Source organism: Astatotilapia calliptera, chromosome 8 (assembly GCF_964374335.1).
Source record: "Astatotilapia calliptera chromosome 8, fAstCal68.1, whole genome shotgun sequence".
Taxonomy (NCBI): domain Eukaryota; kingdom Metazoa; phylum Chordata; class Actinopteri; order Cichliformes; family Cichlidae; genus Astatotilapia; species Astatotilapia calliptera.
This window is the reverse complement of record NC_137429.1, coordinates 16,648,176-16,670,596: the sequence shown is the minus strand read 5'-3', so window position 1 is coordinate 16,670,596 and position 22,421 is coordinate 16,648,176. Positions and strand designations below refer to the sequence as shown.

The following is a 22,421-nucleotide window of genomic DNA, read 5'->3' as shown; positions in this document are numbered from 1 at the left end:
TGCATCTTGGGTCCTCTTTCCCCATACACCATTTATGCAGTTAACGTTTTGGTGCTCTTATTTTGAAAGTCAAGCTCGCTTACCAGTTGCGCTAGTTTCCTCTTTGGGTAGAAAGAAGGCGAAAACACCTGTAAGCATGCAGAAAAAATGGTCTTTATTGAAAGTCATGTTAAGTGGACTTTAACTACAGACGGTTAAAGGAAACCTCAGAAGAACGGCGGCTTATTCGCTTTTTGCAGCATGCAGCCAACGAGATATTTATTGATTTATCGTGTTTGTTGTACGGTGTTATTTTTGGTGCTGTGTCTTACGTTGAGTTTTATTTTGTTAATGCTGTATAGTTTTTATGGTGGCTTTGGAGAGAAGTCTTCAAATAAATCAGTGACAGAAAACCACTTGCGTCTGCCTGTGCTTCGAGGGAATTATATCTGGACTGCAAGACAATTTCATATGTCAGTTATTAATGGCCAGTCTATATGTTGGAGCCGAATTTTCAGCCCTCCTAAGAATCCATGCGGGCAGAGGTGGGACTTGCGGCCAATCGTTTTATCATGAAAGAAGGAAGGGGGGCAGTTGTTCCGAAGACAGAAAGTGTATTGGGTTTTTTTGTTGTTGTTGTTGTTTTTTCCCCAAAATAACCTCTGACAATAAGGCCTAATTTCTGACATTCAGTACCGAAGTAATTTAAGCTTTCACAAATTATGCCAAATTGCAAAACTCTTAGCTATGTCTCTAAAAAAACAATCTGTAACTTTGTGAAAAACAGAAACTTTTCTGTTTTTCACTTTCTACTATAGAAATTTCTGTTTCTCTTTTTGACAATTTAAGTCCAAAGAGTCATGCTGACAGAATTCTTTCTTTGTCACAACAGTTTTCTCTTTATCGTGTAGAAAAACAGTTAAATATGTAACTGGAGTGTAAAGAAGTTTTACTGGCCCACAATGTAAAATGAGTTTGACATCCCTGCTTCAGAAGGACTCATCAAGAGTGCATTAATTTGCATAATGATGATCCAAACTCATTAGCCAAGAATATGTTTATTACGCTATACTTTCATTTTTCAAATTAAAAATGTGTTAATGAGTCATATGAGATCAGTAATTAATTATTATGTTTACATACAGCAAATGATTAACACTGAAATATGAAATACCTTTTTCATATAATACAACACAAAGCTGAAAAATCTTTTAATTTATTTCTGAATAAAGCAAGTCACATTTCTCAGGGTTTTATAAGCAAGCTAAGTATTGAAATATATCCACCGAATTTCATACATTTTTACAATACATGATGCCATGAAAGTTCTTTTCACCTAGCAAAAAAATTCTAAACAATCATTGTGAAATGTTTGCAGAAATTTAAACTCACACAAGTTACAACATAGATGAGCCAAGGTGTAGATTTGGCATGGATGGAAGGGACATGTCCCCACCAATATCCAGCAGTTACTGAATTGTACCCACCAATAATTTGATCTCTTCGAGTAAAGAAAAACAAAACCGACAGAAAGAAAAAAATCGATCTGTCAACATCTCATTCACCTAGCAGTGCAGAAAGAGTTAAATTACTTCTCTACTGGAGTCCTACATCATGTGACAAATATGGCCAATTTGATTGGCTGTGCCTTTCAGGGAGCTCTGTTTAGTTTTGGCAGTGGCAAGCCTGCGCTGCCAGGACCTGCAAGGAGGAGAGGAGGATGGCAGCAAAGAGAAATTTTTCAAAGAAACCTGTAAGTCACTTGAAGCCAAGTTAACTCATAATATGTGTCCATCATAATAACGTTACAGGCTATGCTAGGCTTTGGCCCACATTAGTCTAAAATTGTATGTAACCAATAATAACGTGTTTTGGAAACTAACTGCACAACATGCAGCACTATTAGTTATCTCAGTCTCGCAGAGTAGCATTTCAAATTTTGATTGAAACTGTCAGAGAAAACGGCAGCCTTGAGCAAGCCAGGATATTTAATTTTTGAGACGAAATATCACAAGGTAGTCATGATTAGAGATGGCACGATACCACTTTTTTATGTCCGATACCGATACCGATATCATAAATTTGGATATCTGCCGATACCGATATGAATCTGATATAGCGTTTTTTAATCAACAAAACTGTTTTTTAAAATATCTTGCTGCATTTTGCAAGTCTGCAAGTTCATACTCAAGTTTAAAACAACAACTACACTAAAGCTATTCTGTTATACCTGTATACAAAAAAAATATTTCATAGTTCAGCAATACTGATCAATCTAATAAACTTAAACCTACACCATCCTCCCTATTCTGGTATTTTAAAGAGTACTTAGCATAAATATTAAGCAACCTAACTAATAGGGCTCCAACTCCCAGCAACAACAAAAATAAATAAATAAAAAATAGGGAACCACCCCTCACGCGCCACCTCATGATGCTTAATCGACGTAATCAACCTTAATTTGATGCAGTGTGAAAAAAAATGCACAGAAATCAATTCTTTTTCAAGAAATATTAAATAGATTCAACATCTTTCTTCAACAAAATTGCAGACTGCACAGATGGTACCTTCCCAAAGGAAAAAGTACTATAGCTTACTAGGGTATTTATATTAGACTTAATAGTTACTATATACAGTAATTGACTTCTATTCATTTTACATCAAATTAAAACTTTGGGTGTCAGATAATTATTTATTAAAAGCTAGACATTTTAAATGAGAATAAGAAAGAAAAGTATGTCTTTGTGCCCCCTTTTCCCTGTTAATGCCCTATCGGCCCCCCTGGCTAAACTTTGCTAGATCCGCCCCTGCACAGTTACCAGCGTCAGCTACGTAGAAAAAGATCCTCGAGTAGAAAGTAATATTAAATACATTCTAACAACAGCTGATCAAGCTTAAACGTGCTGCTGTTGTTCAGCCGCTGGTTTCCTCTTTCTGGTGCAAAGTGGGCCAAAAGCAAACTAGAGACACGACTGGCGACAGAAAAGCCGATCAGCTGATCGTTAAGCAGTTTCATGATTGAAGTAGCAGCAAGAAGAGGCAGTCGCTCTATATATCGTTTGTTAAGCTTAACGCAGGAATGCTTTACAAACATTCAGAGATGGACTTACACACTTGCTTTACTTCTCTCGGGGATAACGTTGTCGGAGATGAAATGCCGGGTTGCTAGCGAAGCTCCACATGCTATCCAGACCACCGACAGGTCCCGCATGCCACAGCCGCTCTATCACGTGATGCATACTGCTCCGACGTGCTAACGTTCTGAGGTGAGTTACGGCGTGTTGCAAGTTTTGTGAGGTGCTTTCGTGATATTTAATGGATCGGATTACATTTTTTATTTTTCTCCGATATCCGATCCAGTAATTTAGGTCAGTATCGGACCGATACCGATACGTAATATCGGATCGGTCCATCTCTAGTCATGATTTTGCAAATATTCCACCTTGTAGTGCATTTTGCACAAATTGTTTTAAAAATGCACTCACCCTACAAACATTACTGATGAGTCAAGATCTGCACAAATTGATAGAAACACTGAAGCAGCTACCCATTTTATTCGTATTGTCATGTATGTCCTATTTGTCAGGTGACAGAAGAACCAACATAAAGCTCAGAGTAATGGGGATACAAGATCACAGGTGAAATTGGATGATGACTTGTTGGTTCATTACTTTATTTAAAACACGTGTGACTGCATGTATTTGGAATGTCTCACTGTTACTTATCAAGTGACAGAGGCAGCTCTGCCATGTTGTAGCTCGGACAGAGGTGAAGAGACGAGGTCACAGGTGACTGACTGATGTTTTGGTGCTATAGATTAACTAGTATTTATTATCATCATCCCAGTATCCTCAGCTGAGGCTGAAAGAAGCTTCAGTGCTCTCAGAAGACTAAAAACATGGCTAAGTTCAACAATGACTCAAATGAGATTAAACAATGCTGCTGTATGCCATGTCCACCAGGAGAGACTGGACAGTATATATATAAAACAAATATGCCAGCAGTTTATCTCAGTTAACGAGAGGAGAAGACATGTATTTGGCTCCTTCACATAGTGGACATTGAGTTGTTGTGTGGGACACCAGTCGTCCATGTCTGTTGCTGTAACAGTAGTTCATGTTTAGAATAAAAAATCCCAGCTCACTGAGTTGATAGGGGCAATAGTGTGCCTAAAATGTTGCATTATTTTGCTGAGAGATCTTTTACTTTGTGGTAATCTTAGATGAGTAGTTTTATGGACAAAAACCACCAAGTCATTCAGTGTTCCCATAGTGCTAATGTATCAGAGATGTTGGTGTACTATAACTGAAGTAATGTTGTTAAGTCCTTAAAGTCATATTCTTTTATTGTCATGACTGTATTTTTATTTTTGTATGATACCTGATTTATATGGAATATGGCTGAAGCAAACTAAAGTCTAAAATACTTAGTCATTTATTTAATTGTAACTTAACATTATATAATTCACATATAAAACTCTGAATTGTAATTTTAAATGGTTTAAAAGCATGTAGAATAGCATATGTAGGCAAGTATATTTTTCCTTTTTTATCAAGAAGCAAAGACAAAAGAAAAAAAAAAAAGAAACAGGGCAGGGTTCGGTGGTTGAATCATCCGTCCCCACCAATACCAAAACCAAATCTACACCCTTGAGATGAGCAATAAGATTCCTAAAAAATATACAGCCACTTTGAAAAGATCTACCACAGGATTGGATCAAAATCCCTCTATTCCGATCCAGTAGTTCACTACATTTAGTCTTTTCCAGGAGTCTGAATTATATATATTTATGATGCTTTACCTTGGGGTGAATGTGTGATATCTAAGCAGTAAATTGACAATTATGTTTTTCTGTTCAGACATCTTAATTTGGAGTTTTTTCTCATATTCTGATGAATGTGTATGATCCTGTAAAAGACTATGAAGCACTTCTGAAGGTACTTTGTAAAAAAATAAACGTTCTTTGATATTTCTTTGATATTTGAGGTTTATGTTGTGACCCAATTTTTAGGGTCATGACCACCAGGTAGGAACCTATGTTATAGATAATAGTGAATGAGTGAGTGAGGGAATGATTTCAGACACAGCTGTTTTTTTGTATAATTCTTCAAATGTGGTGGCATGAACATTTACACACACCATGTTTGTTTCTTTTTAGGTAATTCCGCTGGGGATGCACCTGCATTAGCTGCTGTCTTTTGCATTTTCATTTATCATCTGTTTATATTTACTCTTGAAAAATCCAGCCTAGGAGTGCAAGGAAAAAAACATTTAAAAAGGCAGCAATCATACAATGGAGTTGCAATGACAAAGGAAAATAAATGATATAATATAATAATAATGTAATAAAAAGTTAGTGACTAAAGATAATAAGCTTTGAAACAGTTTCTTTAACTCTTTTAAACATTTTTAAAATTGTGATATTGACTGGAAAAAAAAGTAGACCATCTCACCTTATACAGGCCAACAGTGAGTAAAGCCAGAAAGGCCAAACCTCCCAGGGATCCTCCAATGATCTCTTTGGTAAAATCTGGCTCAGGCCACACGTCTACTTCTGCCTCTATCTGAAAAATGAGGTGACAGAATGTGGATGACTTTCCAGCTCTTGTATAACTGAAACAAGAGGAAATATTGTGTACTCACCTTGTATACAGGAGGATTACTGTTGGACCCTGTTGAAAAGTAGATGTACTGGGTTTCATCGTACTCCAGACTGGCTGTGCTGGTCAAGAGGAATTTGGCAGATTGAAGTCCAATCTTTTAAACAACAACAACAAAAAAAGAATGAGTTAAGAGTAAATGTCTGAAAAATTTAATGAAGTTACAAGTACATAGTAACAGTTGTACTTTTTTTTTTTTTATTACCACAATTACCCTTTAATTACCTGCTCTATCCATCTTGAACTGAGGTTGGCAGAGATTTTGTACGTCCTACTCTGCAGCCTTGCCATGAATGTGTTGCACTTGAACACTCTGCACATGGCTACAGAGCAGTCCTGTGGGTGATTTAAAAAGAGTACACTTGCTGTGATCCAGTGTATTGTGATATATTCAGTTCAATCCAATTTTATTTATATAGTACCAAATCACAACAACAGTTGCTTCAAGATGCTTTACATTGTTAGATAAAGATCAGTGTAGTGTGCAATGTGTTTTTAACTCTACAATTAGTCTGATTTTCAGCAGCTAAAGTGCAGAGGCATACTTACCACCACTTTATCCTTTTGTATCTTTGGAACAAAATCTGTGGCACCTGGTTCTTCATCATTTCCACTCTGACAGTCTGAAATCTGCAGTATATTTGATTTATGTATGCTTGGTTTTGCCATGATTTTGCATCATGGCAAAACATTTATATATTACCTGTAGGCTGCTCAAATCCACCCAAATGTCTTTTTCACCAAGTTTCACTGGAACCCTGATCACCACGGTAAAGTTAAGTGTTCTGATATAATTTGTAACCTAAATAAGAAAAGAAAAGGAACACCAATCGTTACGTTCATTCTAAATCAAGGAACTTACTCAAGAAGTTATTTCATACTTTGATTGACTGTTGGACTGGTTTCTGAAATGTCATCCCAAATGTGAAATTGTTGTAGCTAAGGGAGCTAAAAAGACATATGTTAAAGATTAAATAAATACTATGCAAGACAACATTTGTTAATTTCTAATTGACTTCTTTTATTTTTAAACAGAACAACACACACCTTTCAAATGTCATGAAAATGCTGTATTTCACATCAATCCATTGCTTTTTGTAAAGTTCACTTGTAGGGGCATGCTCCTGATTTCCACTAAAAGAGAAAAGTGAAAACATTTGTACTGTATCTATGCTTACATGAAATGTACTTGTGCCAAAGGAACAGTACCTGGTGATATCTGCAGTGACAAAAATCTTCCTCTCAAGTTGACTGTTGGTTTTAATCTCATAGGCGACAATGAAAGAAGCCTGAATTTATTGAGAGAGATAAGAGTGCTTTGTCTTTAAAACTCTCACTAAAAGTGAGAAAAGATGTTCTACATTAAAAAAAAACATTAAAAAAAACAAACCTCAGTTTTGCTCTTGAAAATTGGCTTGTCAATAGTGCAGCCTGTCATTCCTTGTGATAAACCATCTTCACTGTCCAAGGAGTTGCACTCAATTCTTCCCTTTGTTAGAAAAGAAAATGACTGCTGGAGGCATTGGAAGAACAGCAGATCAGTGATGAACTGATACAGACTTGATTCTGATGTTTTACCTGCTGAATGGTGAACTTCCTGTAGGAGAGTCCAGCTGGGTACGTGAGAATAACACGACTGTTGTAGGAGTTTTCTCCTCTGTTCTCCACTGTGACTGTGACATTCAGAAGCTCATCAATGCCCACTTTAACCACTGAGGATCTGGTGGTTTGAATGAGGATCAGAAGAAAGGGGGGGAAAATAAGACTGCTGCAACACAAAAGTTATTGAAGCGCCATCATATTCAGCTTTGAGCCCAATGCTAACATGCTATTTTAAGATTTGTTTTCAGACTATTTGTCTTTATTCAGTAGCTTAACAATGAAGAGTAGACAGAAAAGAGGAAGACATGCATCAAAGGGCCACGGGTGCGATGTGGGAATATATTTTTACCTTTCTAATTTATTGAGTTATGCTCAAATTTGCTGACGTAAAGAACCATTGAGGCTGTCATCAGTTTTTCTCGTTTTATTAACGGTACGTTATGGAAATTGGGGTGGGGGAGTTAAAGCTTTAACAAAGCACTTAAAATTTGTATTGAGGGGACATAAATTGGTGCAAAAGGGGATAATAAGGAGACATTCTTGTGATCTGTTTATGTAGGAAGATTCTCAGCAGATCAACTCACCTGGTGAAGTTGAAATCCACTTTCAGGTTATCAACACATTTGTTGTCAGTCCTGCAGTTAATCTCAAACCTCAACTGTGAAAGATGACATGATGTAAAGAGCATATACTAAATATAATATTTACCGACAAAATAAAACATTGTTTAGGTGAATCAAATGTCATTTCTTTCATATTTATATTTTGAGGAAATCCTCCTCATTCAGGATAGAGAATGTCTTGAGGATGGAACTTCCCACAGTAGTACATGGCTCTTTCTTGCTAGGTGTGGAGCTAACCCAGACCTTTTTGCTTAGCTCCTAGCTTGCCCCATTCGTGAGGAAACTGGACTAGCAGCAACACCCAGGCATGAGAGGGTCAAATTCTTTCTGTCTATGGTGCCAGTAATGTGGCCTATAGTGACTATGAAGTCAAAAAGCCGCTCTCTGATCTGATACAAAGTACACATTCTTTCATTTTCTTTCTCACTTTTTGAGTCAAGTGGAGACATTTACCACATCCTTTAGCAAGCACCAGCAAAGAGGTGTCTGGTGTTTGTTTTTTAAAGTTCACTTACTGGATAAATTGTTGTTGTTTGAGCTTGCTGGGAAAGACTTGGTCTGAGATTTGTGTTGGAGGGCAACCCATAAAACAAAAATTCAAGATAATTGGAAAGTTCATTAAGAGCATCTTCTGGACAGGCCTGCAAGAAGGGAGCAGTGTTAAGTTTAAATTCAGATTTGGTTGAGTCTTAAAAATAAAATTCATTAAACAAAATATTTTGTTGTTAGGCTTTACCTCAATAAGAAATTTTATAGTTGAACACTTTTTTCTTCTTAAGTCAATAATAACTGATCCGGACTCCTCTTGTTGTTTCCCGCTGCTGTAAGCTCGGTTTTTTGGAGGCTTGCGAGTGGCATCCAGTGTTAAAGTATAATTAATCTTCACTTGAGCTGGAATAAATGAGTGTTTGATTTCAATGCTGCAAATGTACATAAATAAATAAAAAGTTAAATCGCTGGACAGTGGCTTTGTAGTTCAGAGAAAACAAGGAGAATGATGAACCTGTGTTGACTGTAGATATTGTACTCATAGTAAAGCAGATTTCAGCTGTGTTCTCCAATGGTTTTGAGCAGTCTACATTCTGAGTAGGAATTCGGTTTGGGCTGAATGACACGTCAGCTTCAATCAGTACTATGGGTCTTGATCTGGAGAGTAGGAAAACAAATGAGAACAAGATTTGGCTCTTTAAATAGTACCAAACTAAAAGCTGCCCTTCAATTTTGGTGTTTTACCGTGAATTAGCATCAGTCAAATATTTGCTTTACCAACATTTCAAAGTTTTAGAACATTACCGCTTTTTTAAGATTATCACTCTTATGTTCCAGTGGTGCAACTTCATCATGGTAATAGCCTCACTAAATAAGAACGATTTGAACATTACGGTCTTCTGAACTAACCACCCTTTTAATGACATCTTCTGCTGTTAGGTAATGTATGCATTTGTTCATGTTTGTTAGGAAAAGGCTACTGTTATGCATTTCATATTTCATTTTGATATTTGAATGAAACCCACAGGAGCTGTGCTTAATCTGTGCTTCTTATCTTGTGGTAAGTCAATTCCAAAAATGCCAATGGTCTGTGAGGATTTTAAAACAAACCTTCATATAATATGATAGCTGTATGTGATTAAAATTCAATAATCCCTTATCATGAAAAACCTGATCATTTTTGACCAACTTAATATGCACTCTTCTTAGAATATTGAGCATACAAACTGACCTGAACTTTATACAATTAGTGTATTTATTAAGTTGGACCATCAACAAAGATTGTAGAATTACGACAGACAACAATAGTGCATGACTGGAGTATCTTGGACTTACCTCAGTAAGACAACTGTGCCCTTTGAACCCACCGCTAAATCAGGAAGTCCATCACCACTCTGGTCAAAAGACGACTGACTGATGGACAGGCCAAAGAACTTCAGTCCTGACTGGACCTCAGAGCCAGTTATTCTCTGCATACATGGACATATTTTAATTAAGCTGCAGATTGTTTAGATATTGGATTTACATGGTAGATGATTTCAGTCATCTTGTGAGTTCTTTGATGTTGTGTACCTGTGAGTAAGTAGAACTGATTCTTCCTCCTCCTTCACTGTGGAATATGTAGATGCTGCCTTCACCACTATTCTCCAAAGGTGCTCCAACTGCCAAATCCCTGAATCCATCTGAGTTTAGATCAGGCAGCACAGCAAGAGAAGAGCCGAACCTTCCTTTGACAGCTGCATGTCCTCTTAGTACTAATGGATCATCAAAATTACACTCCACAAACTAAATGGAGGAAAGTGAGAGTGTTTTTTATCATCATTAAAAAGTATACAAATAAACCGATTAATTCCATGGCAGTAGTTAAAATGCAATTTACCAAACCAGTTAATCTGCAAACATAAACTCTTCCTTCTCTATCAGGCTCCGTGTACATTGGGGCTGATATGAAGATTAGATCAGTGATGTCATCATTATTTATGTCCATGGTACACACCTCTGCCCCGAAATATTCACCAGTCTGATACTGTGTAAGGAAGATATTATTAATGAAATGATTCATGTTTTCTTTAATCAAAAGCTTTTGTTTTAGGAAATAATTTATGTACAGTTTACAATGTAATTCAGATCTGTATTGCTGTAAGTACATACCTGTGATGAAAAGGGCTCAATCTTTTGGGTTTCAAAGCTTTGTCTGTTAACAGCGACCACCACTCCTCTGTGTTTATATCTTGGAGCACCAATAATAGTAAGTGTGCCATTTTTGGTTATAACAATTGCCATGGAGTAACCTAGAATTTAGGTAATCAAAAGGGAAAGACTCCTTATTGCGACTTTTTCCATTTTGCAAACTGATACATGTGTTTTGGTCAATTAATTGCAGTAGAGCTATACACACAAAGACAGATATATGAATTCAATTGTTAAAAACTACCAAGATAACTGTCAGGCTCCAAAGACACATCCTCATATGTTTTCACTTTCTGGCCCTTTGTTGTGTATTGCACGTAGCCTCCCTTCCATTGGTTTGCACCAACAATAGACATTTGAATTCCCTACAGTGCAGACAGAAAATACATTTAAAATACAATTTACTTTGCATTTAAAATCTGGATGGTGTTCAGTTGCATAACTGTCTGTTTGCCTTTACGTCACAAAATTTGGCACACAGGAATCTCTCTTTCTATGACTATACTGTCTGGTGAGTTTCAGGTGGTTTTAATTACCTCAGGCACATAAACTGCACTGAATCCCTCTTGAGACATTTCCATTTTCAGTGACTCTCCACTGCTTTGAGATCCTGTAACATAAAAAACAAGATGATAAAACACATAAAACAAATTTCACTTTGCAAATTTTGTAAATACAAATTCATTATGCTTCAAGTAATAGTTTCAAAAGATTTATTTTTTTTGCTATTTATTATAAACACAAAAATAAACTAGAAGGTAAAAAAGAGACACAATACAACATTTACAAGTTAATTCTTTCAATCCTTTCATTAGGTTTGAAGTGGCAATTAGTGTTCAGTTTCAATAATGTATAGTGATGAGATATTTTGCCATGACACAATAAAGTAATATAGTAAATAAAAAGGTTAATACAATGTATTTACAATGTATGTTATTTTAGTCAATCAGTAGTATAACGAACCAATAAAGGAAACAAAAATCTAGCATTAAATTCATGTTTGTACCTTCGATGGAGAAAATTTTCTCCTGCAGATTCTGTCTTATTAATTCAAGTGCGTTGAAGTTCTTCACTTGAAACACGTGTTTGTCTGAAGGAGACGATGCAATGGTGTGCAGTTCTCGTTTTGCTTCAGTTTTAGTAAATGCATTCCCCACCTAGGTTTGTTGGGAAATTATGTTTACATTGTCATGCTATGCAAAATGATTTGGTCCCTTTAACAAAATACAATCATAAACTTAACGTTTTCACCCCATTATAATATATCATTTACAGACAGGAATTATGCATTATTTGTTAGAAATATGTTTGGGTTCTGATTACAGATGGACTGATCCGATATTAAGTATCGGTATTGGTCCGATACTGACGTAAATTACTGGATCGGATATCGGAGGGAAATAAAAAAAGTAATCCGATCCATTAAATATCAAAAAAGCACCTCAAAAAACTTGCGACATGGCGTAACTCGGCTCATAACCGTAGCACCTCGGAGCAGTATGCGTCATGTGATAGAGCGGCTGTGTGTATTTGTAGCCTTGCTAGCAATCCGGCATTTCATCTCTGAGGAAGTGATCCCAGAGAGAAGTAAAGCAAGTGTGTAAGTTCATCTCTGAATGTTTATAAAGAATTCTCACGTTAAGCTTAACAACCGATATATGGAGCGACTGCCTCTTCTCTCTCCTGCTGCTATGTGAAACTGATTAATGATCAGCTGATCGGCTTTTCTGTTGCGAGTCAGTCTCTCTTGTTTGTTTATCGCCCACTTCGCGCCAGAAAGAGGAAACCAGCGGCTGAACAACAGCAGCACGTTTAACCTTGATAAGCTGTTGTTAGAATGTATTTAATATTACTTTCTACACCAGGATCCTTTTCTACGTAGCTGACGGCTGGTAACTGTGCAGGGGCGGATCTAGCAAAGTTTAGCCAGGGGGGCCGATAGGGCATGAACAGGGAAAAGGGGGGCACAAAGACATACTTTCCTTTCTTATTCTCATTTAAAATGTCTAGCTTTTAATAAATAATTATCCGAATCTTACACCCAAAGTTTTAATCTGATGTAAAATGTATAGAAGTCCATTACTGTATATAGTAACTATTAAATCTAATATACCCTAGTAAGCTATAGTACTTTTTCCTTTGGGAAGGTACCATCTGTGCAGTCTGCAATTCTGTTGAAGAAAGATGTTGAATCTCTTTAATTACTCTTGAAAAATAATAGATTTCTGTGCATTTTTTTTCACACTGCATCAAATTAAAGTTGATTACGTCGATTAAGCATCACGAGGTGGAGGGTGATTCCCTATTTTATTTTATTTTTTTGCTGGGAGTTTTAGAACCCTATTAGTTAGGTTGCTTACTCTTTAAAATACCAGAATAGGGAGGATGGAGTAGGTTTAGGTTTATTAGATTGATCAGTATTGCTGAACTATGAAATATTCTGGGTGCAGTGCATTTTTTATAACAGAATAGCTTTAGTGTTTTGTTTTTATAATAATAATGGATTGGATTTATATAGCGCTTTTCAAGGCACCCAAAGCGCTTTACAATGCCACTATTCATTCACTCTCACATTCACACACTGGTGGAGGCAGCTACAGTTGTAGCCACAGCTACCCTGGGGCAGACTGACAGAAGCGAGGCTGCCATACCGCGCCATCGGCCCCTCTGGCCAACACCAGTAGGCAAGTAGGGTAAAGTGTCTTGCCCAAGGACACAACGACCAGGACAGAGAGGCCAGGGATCGAACCGGCGACCTTCCGGTTACAGATGCAATTCCCAACCCCCTGAGCCACAGTTTTTAATTTGAGTCTGAACTTATACAAAAAGCAGCAAGATATTAATAAAAACAGTTTTATTGATTAAAAAACACACTATATCGGATTCATATCGGTATCGGCAGATATCCAAATTTATATCGGTATCAGACATAAAAATGTGGTATCGTGCCATCTCTAGTTCTGATACTACGCATGATTACATGCTCACTATAATTAAATACAGCTGTGCTGAGGTACATAATGCATTGGACACCCCCTGCTTACGCAATAATTTCATCTGGTAACAAAAACAGTGCATTAGAACCTTCATGGCATTGGTTCCGATGGTCAAACAACTTTACACATTCTGCAAGCTTAAATAATCAAAGTACTTACCCCAATAGCAAATCGAACAATGTTTTTACTCTCTGCTAGCTGTGCTGCACTGTGCAGATGATTTCGATCATGGGATTGCCCATCGGTAATTACTATCAAGACCTTCTTCACATTTGGTCTGGAACCTCTTTGTGGTATGAAAACCTTTTCCCTGTTAAATGAAAAACAAAAATCTAATGTCAAAACATCTTGAGAATTATTGAGTATTATTTCAGCATGCATCATTCTTTTTCATATTACCTTTCGATGTAGACGGATTTTTGTACTTAGCAAATTTATTTATTGGAGTTTTTTTTTTTTTTTTTTTTTTTTTCAAAATTAGCTTTGCAAGTATTTGAATTGAGGTTTTCTTTGGGCCATCTCACAATTAGTAGAATACCCCCAAACACAAGTCTTTCATTGTCTCTTTCAAAAAGCTTGAACACATGGACCACAGTGCTCAGTGTGGTTAGATTTACAGAGTTAGGGAATAAATAATAATATCTTTGCATCCCTTACACAACATGTTTGATGGCCTTCGCTGTGTAAGTAGTTCCTCCTAGTTTGCTAATTTCTTTGATGGTAGTATCCAGTGATGTAGATGATGAAAATTTTGTGCAGTAAAAATGAACCTGTGGTGAAGTAGAGAACTGGGAAACAGAAAACTAAAAAGGAAGGAGAAAAAATATTTAAAACACGTAAAACAGCCATGTTTTGTGAAGTTAAATGGAAATAACAATGAAACTATTTTATGTGTGTGCTAGTATTTAAAGGATTACAGAACCTCACCTGTGTATCAATTGAAAGCAATGACTGGATTAGATCTTTCACAAACTTCTTCATTGTTTGAAAATCTCTAGAAGACACACTGATTGAACCATCCAACAGAAAGGCAATGTCTGCTTGGGGCGGGCACGCTTTCAAGATATAGATTCAAAATGAAATAAATTTTTAATGGGTTAATAGATGTTTTTAATGGTTTCAACATACTTTCAGTTATACGAAATATAAAGTCATAATACAGTTTCAGTTGTGCTGAGATTTAGAGATTACACTATAAAATCCAATTAGTTACCAGAACTTAAAACATTATGCAAACTTGTTGCCTCAAAAAACTAAGTAAAACTTACTTAAATAAGCTTTACTTACAGAATAGAATAGAAAAAATAGCTTTTTATTGTCATTGTACATGTATAATCCCAACTCTGCAGTTGTAAGTGAAAAAAAAATAGTAAAGACATCAGAAATAAATAGCCAACAGAAGAGCTATATAAACTAGAGGAATATGTACAAAATAATAGAAAGGCACAAACATAAAAGATTTTGACACTATGATGAAGTATAAAATGCAAGTGGTTTTTTTTTTTTTTTTTAGGCAGGATTTTAATGATTTGAGGTATATTTTTCCAAGCTCCATGTACTGTTACCTTGAATAAAACCAGGTCTGGGTGTTCCAAATGTACTAGAGTGATCCATCTCAAAGCACACACCGTTGTACATGGTGATACTATTGCAGTCATTTGGAATGGTTGGCCCACACACCTGAGAGGAGAAAAAGTCAAGTTGTGATTAATACACTGAGTTGATTATTTCCATTTCTTTTAAGCAATAGTTTGCTCCATATAAAATCAACCAAATCTTAAAAAAAAATTACATTCAGCTTTTCACACAGCTTAAATGGTAAAAACCTGAATTACAAAAAAAAGACCTTTAGGCCCAGTTTTATTAATTTTTATTCTTTTCAGCGTATAAAGGTCAAATTTTGCATGTCTTTATTAAATATTCTGAAGTTATTGTAACTCAACCCCTCCCCACCAAAAAAATAATAAGGGCATGCCACAAACTCATGATTTATTTTCTAACTATAAGAAAACATCTGAGACGCAGAGGACAGAAGAATTTCATCCTTTGTGATTTTTAACAAAGCACTGGTAATGTCTGTAGTTCAACAACTCACCACAGTGTTTTGTGCCGTGGGATCACTTTTCATTGTTAAACCAAGCGACATGTTGACTGCAAAACCTGGTGCTGTAATAAAAGTATTCTACATTTGTTATAACACTCATAAAAAACTTTTGACAACTCCAAAGTACCACAATTAAAGAACTTTTTCCTTTTTGACATGACAGCTATAACAACTGAAAAATTAAAAAGAATAATCTTAATAATTTGCTTTTCTTTGCTTGGTGTACTTCATCAGTAATATAATTTTTACTACATTACTGTTACATACTAAAATATTTGTTTTGGAAATCTACTCAAACTATGATTTGATTTAACCAATTTAATTCTGGGCTTGGATGTGGAAAGTCAAAGTTTCAGGACATCCTGTCAAGACAAACAGTTACCTACCTTCAAATTCAATATTTTGGCACTTTGGGGAGGAGGTGGTGCACGTATATATTTTCCCTCTTCCATTTTGTGAATACTGTTCAAGTGGAGCACTGATGAGCAAACTAAGGAAATAAATAACAGAATAATGAGAATGATGTAAGTCTAGAGAGCAATAAGCTCAGAAATATTGTATGCTTGTTTAATTATTTCTGTTGGCCATAACAGAGATCTTTGTTCTAAAAATACAAAATACATAGCAGTTGCAAATCCACATTAAACATAATAATCCTTGTTCTGTCTTACTCTGATTGTCTTTGCACCACTTGGTAGCCAAAACCAGCAGCAGCACTCCTCAGGGTCTTCCAAGCCACAGGATCAATGTTGAAACAAAGTGCAGCATTTAATACTGAGAATTAAAGAAGAAAGAACATCATAGTCTCATGTAATGGACGATTATGTAGTTATAGTTATCTATATTTAAGGTATACAAGAAAATGTATACACTGTGTCACTTTTTTTTTACTTCAATGGGTTTTGTTTATTTCATTTTGTATTCCAACTAAAGAGCAACAAAGTCAGAAATTCTGATTTAAGTTCTGAACATAGTGAATTGGAGCAATATTCACTTAAAAACAACCATACATACATTTGCTTTTCTAAAGAACTGAAGAAGAAAAAAACAGCTAGATGTGGAATTCCATTTGCTTATAGATTTTATTTAGTGGAAACACAGGTTGCAGATTTAATTAAATGTCATTTGTATCTTCACTATTTGGAGATGTTAATTATTAGAGAATAAAAGACTAAATCAGAATGCACAAACCTGTCTTACCTGACAATAAAGTTGTAACACTTATTGTCCACTCCATTGTGTTACTCCCATGAAAAATAAATGACAGATGAGTGAAGTACTACTTCTGCTGAAAGCATCAGAGGAGATGAAACCAAAAATGCAGATATTATAGGGCGACTGATCAAAGCTAGGAGAGTCATTAGGAGGAAGTCTTATGTAGGAGGAGTTACAATGTTGACAGCACTGTGTTTGATAAGACACAGTGCTGCTACTGTTAAGTGGTGTTACTTAATTTTGATCAAGTTCTTTAAGCATTACATTTTTCAGTAAACAACAATAATCCTTAAACAAGCCATTCTGTTTATTATATTAGTTTCTGGGCTTCCTGTTCCCTTCAACTGGAGTTGTGGAGAACTGGTTAATAGGCTGTCTTTCTTTAGGAGTGGTGAGGAAATCAGTGGAGAGATGCTGGTAGGTTTGTCTGGTCGTGGTGGGTTACCCCAGCTTTTAAGCTTAGGTTTGTCTTACAGGTAGTATCTGTTACATGACTCATAAGAGTTAATGGAGGAACACTGTTCAGAAAGCACAAAGTTTTAGTAGCAAGAAGCAAGCCCTAGTTACCAACAGAGTGGCAACGTAGAGAACAATGGCACTAGTCATCCAGTCAGCTCATGGAATTTGATCCTCAAATACCATGAACATGACAGGAGACAAAGTAGACGGAGAAAAAAGCAGGAACAAAACCCAAGCCTGTCCAACCATAACATAAATAACCAAATGAAACCTTCTATCTATTCGTTATCGTGAATATAGTTTCAGTTGTATGTATACAAAGCCTGACCTCCTCTACACTCTCACTCAGTCATAAAATCTAATAATTTCCCTTTCAAAAAACCCCAAAGATGCATGTAGCATGAGTTGGTTGAATATCCCTGGATTCAATATGTGGGTACTTCATGTCTATGGGTGAAAAAAGTAAATGAAAGTAAATGTTCTATGCAGGTATCGAATGTGCACATTAAGTCAAAATTAAAGCCATTTACTTTAAATGTGTCGGCATAGCTCACTCATTGTATGTTCCAGTTTAGGATTAAGAAACAGTATTCAGTAATACTTTGAGCATCTAAAAATAATGTCAGAACCCTGCTAGATGACTAACAGTTGACTCTGCTACTTTTGACACCTTTTCATATCTGTATATGCTTACTAGTTCAGATTATGATCTTTCTCAGGAAGTCACCCTCTTTGTCTGCAAGTCCACCACCGGTAAAGTGCACTTTTGTCAACATAACCTAACGCCCAATGATCCGAACACATCTGAGGCGCAAAGTTTCACTTTTTTTCAAGTCTCTCTGTGATTTCTTATGAACTGAGTGTGATAAATTGAAACAGATGCAGATTAGAGCAAGCCTGACTGTGCGAATGTATGACCTTTGCTAAGCTTGGAGTTTTACCCAATTTGAAAACACAGACTTGCAAAATGGTCTTGGTTGACCATGGACCATGGTTTTGACGCTCACTAGTGTATATTACCCTTGTTTCTGGCTTTAGACAGTTACATTTACTTTATTTTATTTCCTTTTTATATTTTAAGTAATATTTTGTATTCATTTGTGACACTGAATATGTTTAAATGTTTAAAATCACACTCACCTCTTCAGATTTCATGCAATTCTTATGTCTCATTTTCTAAAACTGTGTATATAGTACCTAATATATGCATTTTATGACTGACTTTACTCTGCTTCTAGAAGTGGGAGCTGGCTCAGGGTTACAGTTCCCTACGCTGAACACAACCTCACTTGGAGCAGGTTGTGTTCAGATTTGCGATTTAAAATCTTCACATTTTCACTGATTTCAAATTCAAATTTTATTTGTCACACACACACAACCATACACAGTATGACATGGGGGTGAAATGCTTGTTGCTGTACAATGCCCGACCATTAAATGACAGAAGAAAAGTTTTACAATATTTACAATTTACAGTTTACTACAAAATTTACAAATTAACTTAGGAATTTACAGTAAAGAATGTGCAAATAGCAGAAGAGATTATAAAGATAAGGATTATAAATTATAGGAATTATGGGATTATAGGAAATGTATGGTGGTGCGTGTGGTGACGTGTGTGAGAGTCCAGTCTTATAGTGACGTGTTTGGGAGAGTCCAGTCCTACACCTGGTTCAGGCCCCGAATAGCCTGGGGGAAGAAGCTCCTCCTCATTCTCTCTGTTTTGGCCTTAAGGGAGCGGAAGCGCTTCCCAGACCTCAACAGTGAGAAGAGTCCATTGTTGGGATGGGAGAGGTCCATCATAATCTTCCTAGCTTTGGACTTGCACCGCTTGGTGTAGATGGACAGCAGGTCAGGGAGCTCTGATTGAATGATGCGTTCTGCCGAGTGCACCACCCTTTGCAAATCTCGTCTGTCCTGCTTGGTGCTGTTCCCAAACCAGGTGCAGATGTTTGCCGTCACGACGCTCTCGATGGTGCAGGAGTAGAAGTTCTTGAGCACCTTCAGTGGCAGATGGAAGTCTCTAAGTCTTCTGAGGAAGAAGAGACGCTGACGGGCTTTCTTAACCAGGGTGTTGATGTGACAGGACCATGACAGGTCCTGAGTGATGTGGACACCCAGGTATCGGAAACTGTCCACTCTCTCCACTGGCGTGCCACTGATGATGAGGGGTTTGTAATTCCTCGCCTGCTTTGTAGTGAAGTCCACGATCAGCTCCTTAGTCTTGCTGATGTTTAGGAGGAGGTTATTCTCCTGGCACCAGGTCTCCAGGTTCCTAATCTCCTCCAGGTAGGCCGTCTCGATGTTGTCGGAGATCAGGCCCACAACAGCAGTGTCGTCAGCAAACTTGACAATGGAGGTGGTGTCGGATGTGGCTACACAGTCATAAGTATACAGTGAGTACAGCAGGGGGCTTAAAACACAGCCCTGAGGCACTCCAGTGCTGAGTGAGATGGAGGGGGAGACTTGTTTTCCCACCCTCACTGATTGGGGTCTGTCTGTGAGGAAGTTGAGGATCCACTGACACAGTGATGAGCTGAGTCCTAGATCCGTCAACTTGGTGAAAAGCTTAGAGGTAATTATTGTGTTGAATGCTGAACTGTAGTCCACGAACAGCATCCTAACATAATTCCCTCTGCCAGTGTCCAGGTGACTCAGGGATGTGTGGAGCAGGTGAGATATGGCATCGTCTGTGGAACGATTAGTCCGGTAAGCAAACTGAAGTGAGTCGATGGTGGGAGGAAGTGAAGAAGTGATGTGATCTCTCATCAGTCTTTCAAAACACTTCATCACAATTGAAGTCAGTGCTACTGGACGGTAGTCATTGTGGCAAGCGGGCTGTTGTTTCTTTGGAACAGGGACAATAATGGACTGTTTGAAGCACGTGGGAACCACAGCTTGGGCCAGAGGTTGAAGATCTCTGTGAACACCGGTGCTAGTTGATCAGTGCAGGCTCTAAGGACCCGGCCAGGGATTGCATCTGGTCCTGCTGCCTTCCTGGTGTTTACCCTCCTGAAGGTGTTCCTCACGGCATGCTCTGTGATGACGAATGCATTTTCTTCACTGGTGCACTCCGAGCGCGCGCAGCCGTTTGTTGTTTTAATTGCTGCGGCGTCGAAGCAAGCATAAAACGTGTTCAGCTCATCAGCCAGTGAAGCATCTGCATTCATCATTGAAGAAGCTGGTCGTTTATAGTCCGTTATAGTCCGCAGTCCTTTCCACAGGCTCCTAGAGTCGCACTGTCGTAGCTGTGACTCTAGTTTTTCCCTGTAGCTCCGCTTTGCCTTTCGGACCGCGCTGCGCACGTTGTAGGACGCAGCCTTGTATAGGTCCATATTACCAGAGACAAGCCCTTCATTGTAGGCAGCGGTGCGTGATCTCAGAGCGTCGCGGATGTTTTTATCCACCCACGGCTTCTGGTTGGGAAACGTTCGGATGATAGTTCTTTCTGCTGTGTCGTCCGCTAGTTTCCCGATAAATCCCACAACCGCTTCCGTAAACATGTTGATGTCATCAGAGCTGCGCCGAAACATGTCCCAGTCTGCGTCATCCAGTGCGTCATCCAGTGCGTCCTGCAGCGCGGCCACCGATTTGTCCGTCCAGCGAGCGACCTCCCTCCTGATTGGTGGTTGCTGCTTTAGCCTTTGTTTGTAAGCAGGCATGAGGGAGATGGCGGAATGGTCCGATTTTCCAAATGCCGGCAGGGGCTGAGCCTTGTAACAGTTCTTGAACGGGGTGTAGCAGTGGTCTAATGTCCTCGTGCCCCGGGTGGGGCAGTTGATGTGCTGGTGAAGGTTGTGAAATGTCCGTTTGAGATTCACTCTGTTAAAATCTCCCTGATTTGTTTAATTACAGCATGTTTTAAGTATAATACAGATTATGTATTGTAAATTGGCTTACAATTTTTGCATTTTTGCATAAGTAAACCACAATTTATGTATAAGTTTTTAGTATCTTATTGGTACGGCCTATAAGGTACCAATAAGCTAGACTGGAGCCACAACACCGATGCTCTTTACAGGAAGGGTCAGAGCAGACTCTACCTGCTGAGGTGGCTGAGGTCATTTGGAGTCCAGGGAGCGCTTTTAAAGACCTTCTATGACTCTGTGGTGGGATCTATCATTTTTTACAGTGTTGTATGTTGGAGCAGCAGTTTATCGGCAGCTGAGAGGAAGAGGTTGGATAAACTCACTAGGAAGGCCAGCTCTATTCTGGGATGCACCCTGGACCCAGTGCAGGTGGTGGGAGACAAAAGGACTCTGGCCAAAATAACATCTCTGATGGACAGAGTCTCCCACCCCATGCATGGAAATGTTGCTGAACTGCAGAGCTCCTTCAGTGACAGACTGCTGCATCCTCGATGCATGAAAGAGCGTTTCTGCAGGTCCTTCATCCCTGCAGCTGTCAGACTATACAATCAGAACTGCTCCCAACAAACATAGATGTTCACATCAGCGCTGTAACTTGGCACTATTTTATCAACCGATTCACACTATAACCTGGGTTTGCCTCTTATCTGTATTTAATTTTATTTAATTTTAATAACTGTACAGTACTCTATTTTTGGTAACCATCGTCCTTGATGTAAATATGTAAAAATTGCGTATTTCTGTTTTGTGTCTTGTGTACTGTTTGTTTGTATATGTGTCTTTCTTGCTGCTGTTACAACCAAATTTCCCCTTGTGGGACAATTAAAGGATTATTCTATTCTATTAAAACTACTGAATTAAGTGCAAACTGTATGTCACATTGTCATTATTATTTTACTATTTTATTTTGTGTTATTTACAGATTTTTAATAACCACATTATCATCATATGACCTGAGTGTATGGAGATAGTGTGGTGTCAATTTAGACAAGAACAGCTTCAGTAAGAGGAAGAGAGCTGTCACTGGTAGGTCAGTGAGCTGGGACAGAGGGGTGCCACCTTGTGTCTGTTAGCTTAAAAGTACAAGAGTACAAGAGAACACACAGAAACTCAGCCCTAGAGGCATTTGAAAGGAAAAAGTTAGCAGAATTTATAAGTGTTAACAAAATTACAGTGGACATGTTGTTGTGTCTGACTGGAGTATGTGGCACTCATAGGGATCACTTTTTGCAGAA

At 37.8% G+C, this 22,421-nt stretch overlaps 2 protein-coding genes across 2 annotated transcripts in view; one reads left to right on the top strand and one right to left on the bottom strand.

Annotated features, from left to right (window-relative positions):
* LOC145430302 (uncharacterized) overlaps nt 1-22,421 on the top strand; it is a 358,832-nt gene that overhangs the window by 263,371 nt on the left and 73,040 nt on the right. The gene's annotated exons all lie outside the window — the stretch shown is intronic.
* On the bottom strand, nt 4,956-16,933 carry LOC113019268 (integrin alpha-M-like). The gene is made up of 30 exons (XM_080305133.1): nt 16,844-16,933; nt 16,315-16,417; nt 16,030-16,133; nt 15,635-15,705; nt 15,105-15,219; nt 14,467-14,594; nt 14,197-14,342; nt 13,699-13,849; nt 11,550-11,700; nt 11,080-11,153; nt 10,788-10,908; nt 10,505-10,644; nt 10,233-10,379; nt 9,926-10,138; nt 9,689-9,822; nt 8,868-9,010; nt 8,601-8,755; nt 8,380-8,505; nt 7,826-7,899; nt 7,218-7,359; nt 7,030-7,128; nt 6,849-6,928; nt 6,687-6,773; nt 6,521-6,587; nt 6,343-6,441; nt 6,189-6,269; nt 5,865-5,975; nt 5,623-5,736; nt 5,433-5,543; nt 4,956-5,226 (listed from the first exon to the last, which is right to left on the bottom strand). The coding sequence occupies exons 1-30, from the start codon at nt 16,878-16,880 to the stop codon at nt 5,164-5,166; spliced, it is 3,387 nt and encodes a 1,128-aa protein (XP_080161259.1). The 5' UTR covers nt 16,881-16,933; the 3' UTR covers nt 4,956-5,163.

What these genes read in the sequence shown, in the direction of transcription:
- LOC113019268 (XM_080305133.1), bottom strand. Translation starts at nt 16,880, where the DNA reads ATGGAGTGGACAATAAGTGTTACAACTTTATTGTCAG. An exon ending in TTTGCAGATTAACTGGTTTG is followed by an intron (nt 10,139 to 10,232) that starts GTAAATTGCATT and finishes TCCTCCATTTAG; the next exon opens with TTTGTGGAGTGTAATTTTGA. An exon ending in GGCACAGTTGTCTTACTGAG is followed by an intron (nt 9,011 to 9,688) that starts GTAAGTCCAAGA and finishes CCTACTCTCCAG; the next exon opens with ATCAAGACCCATAGTACTGA.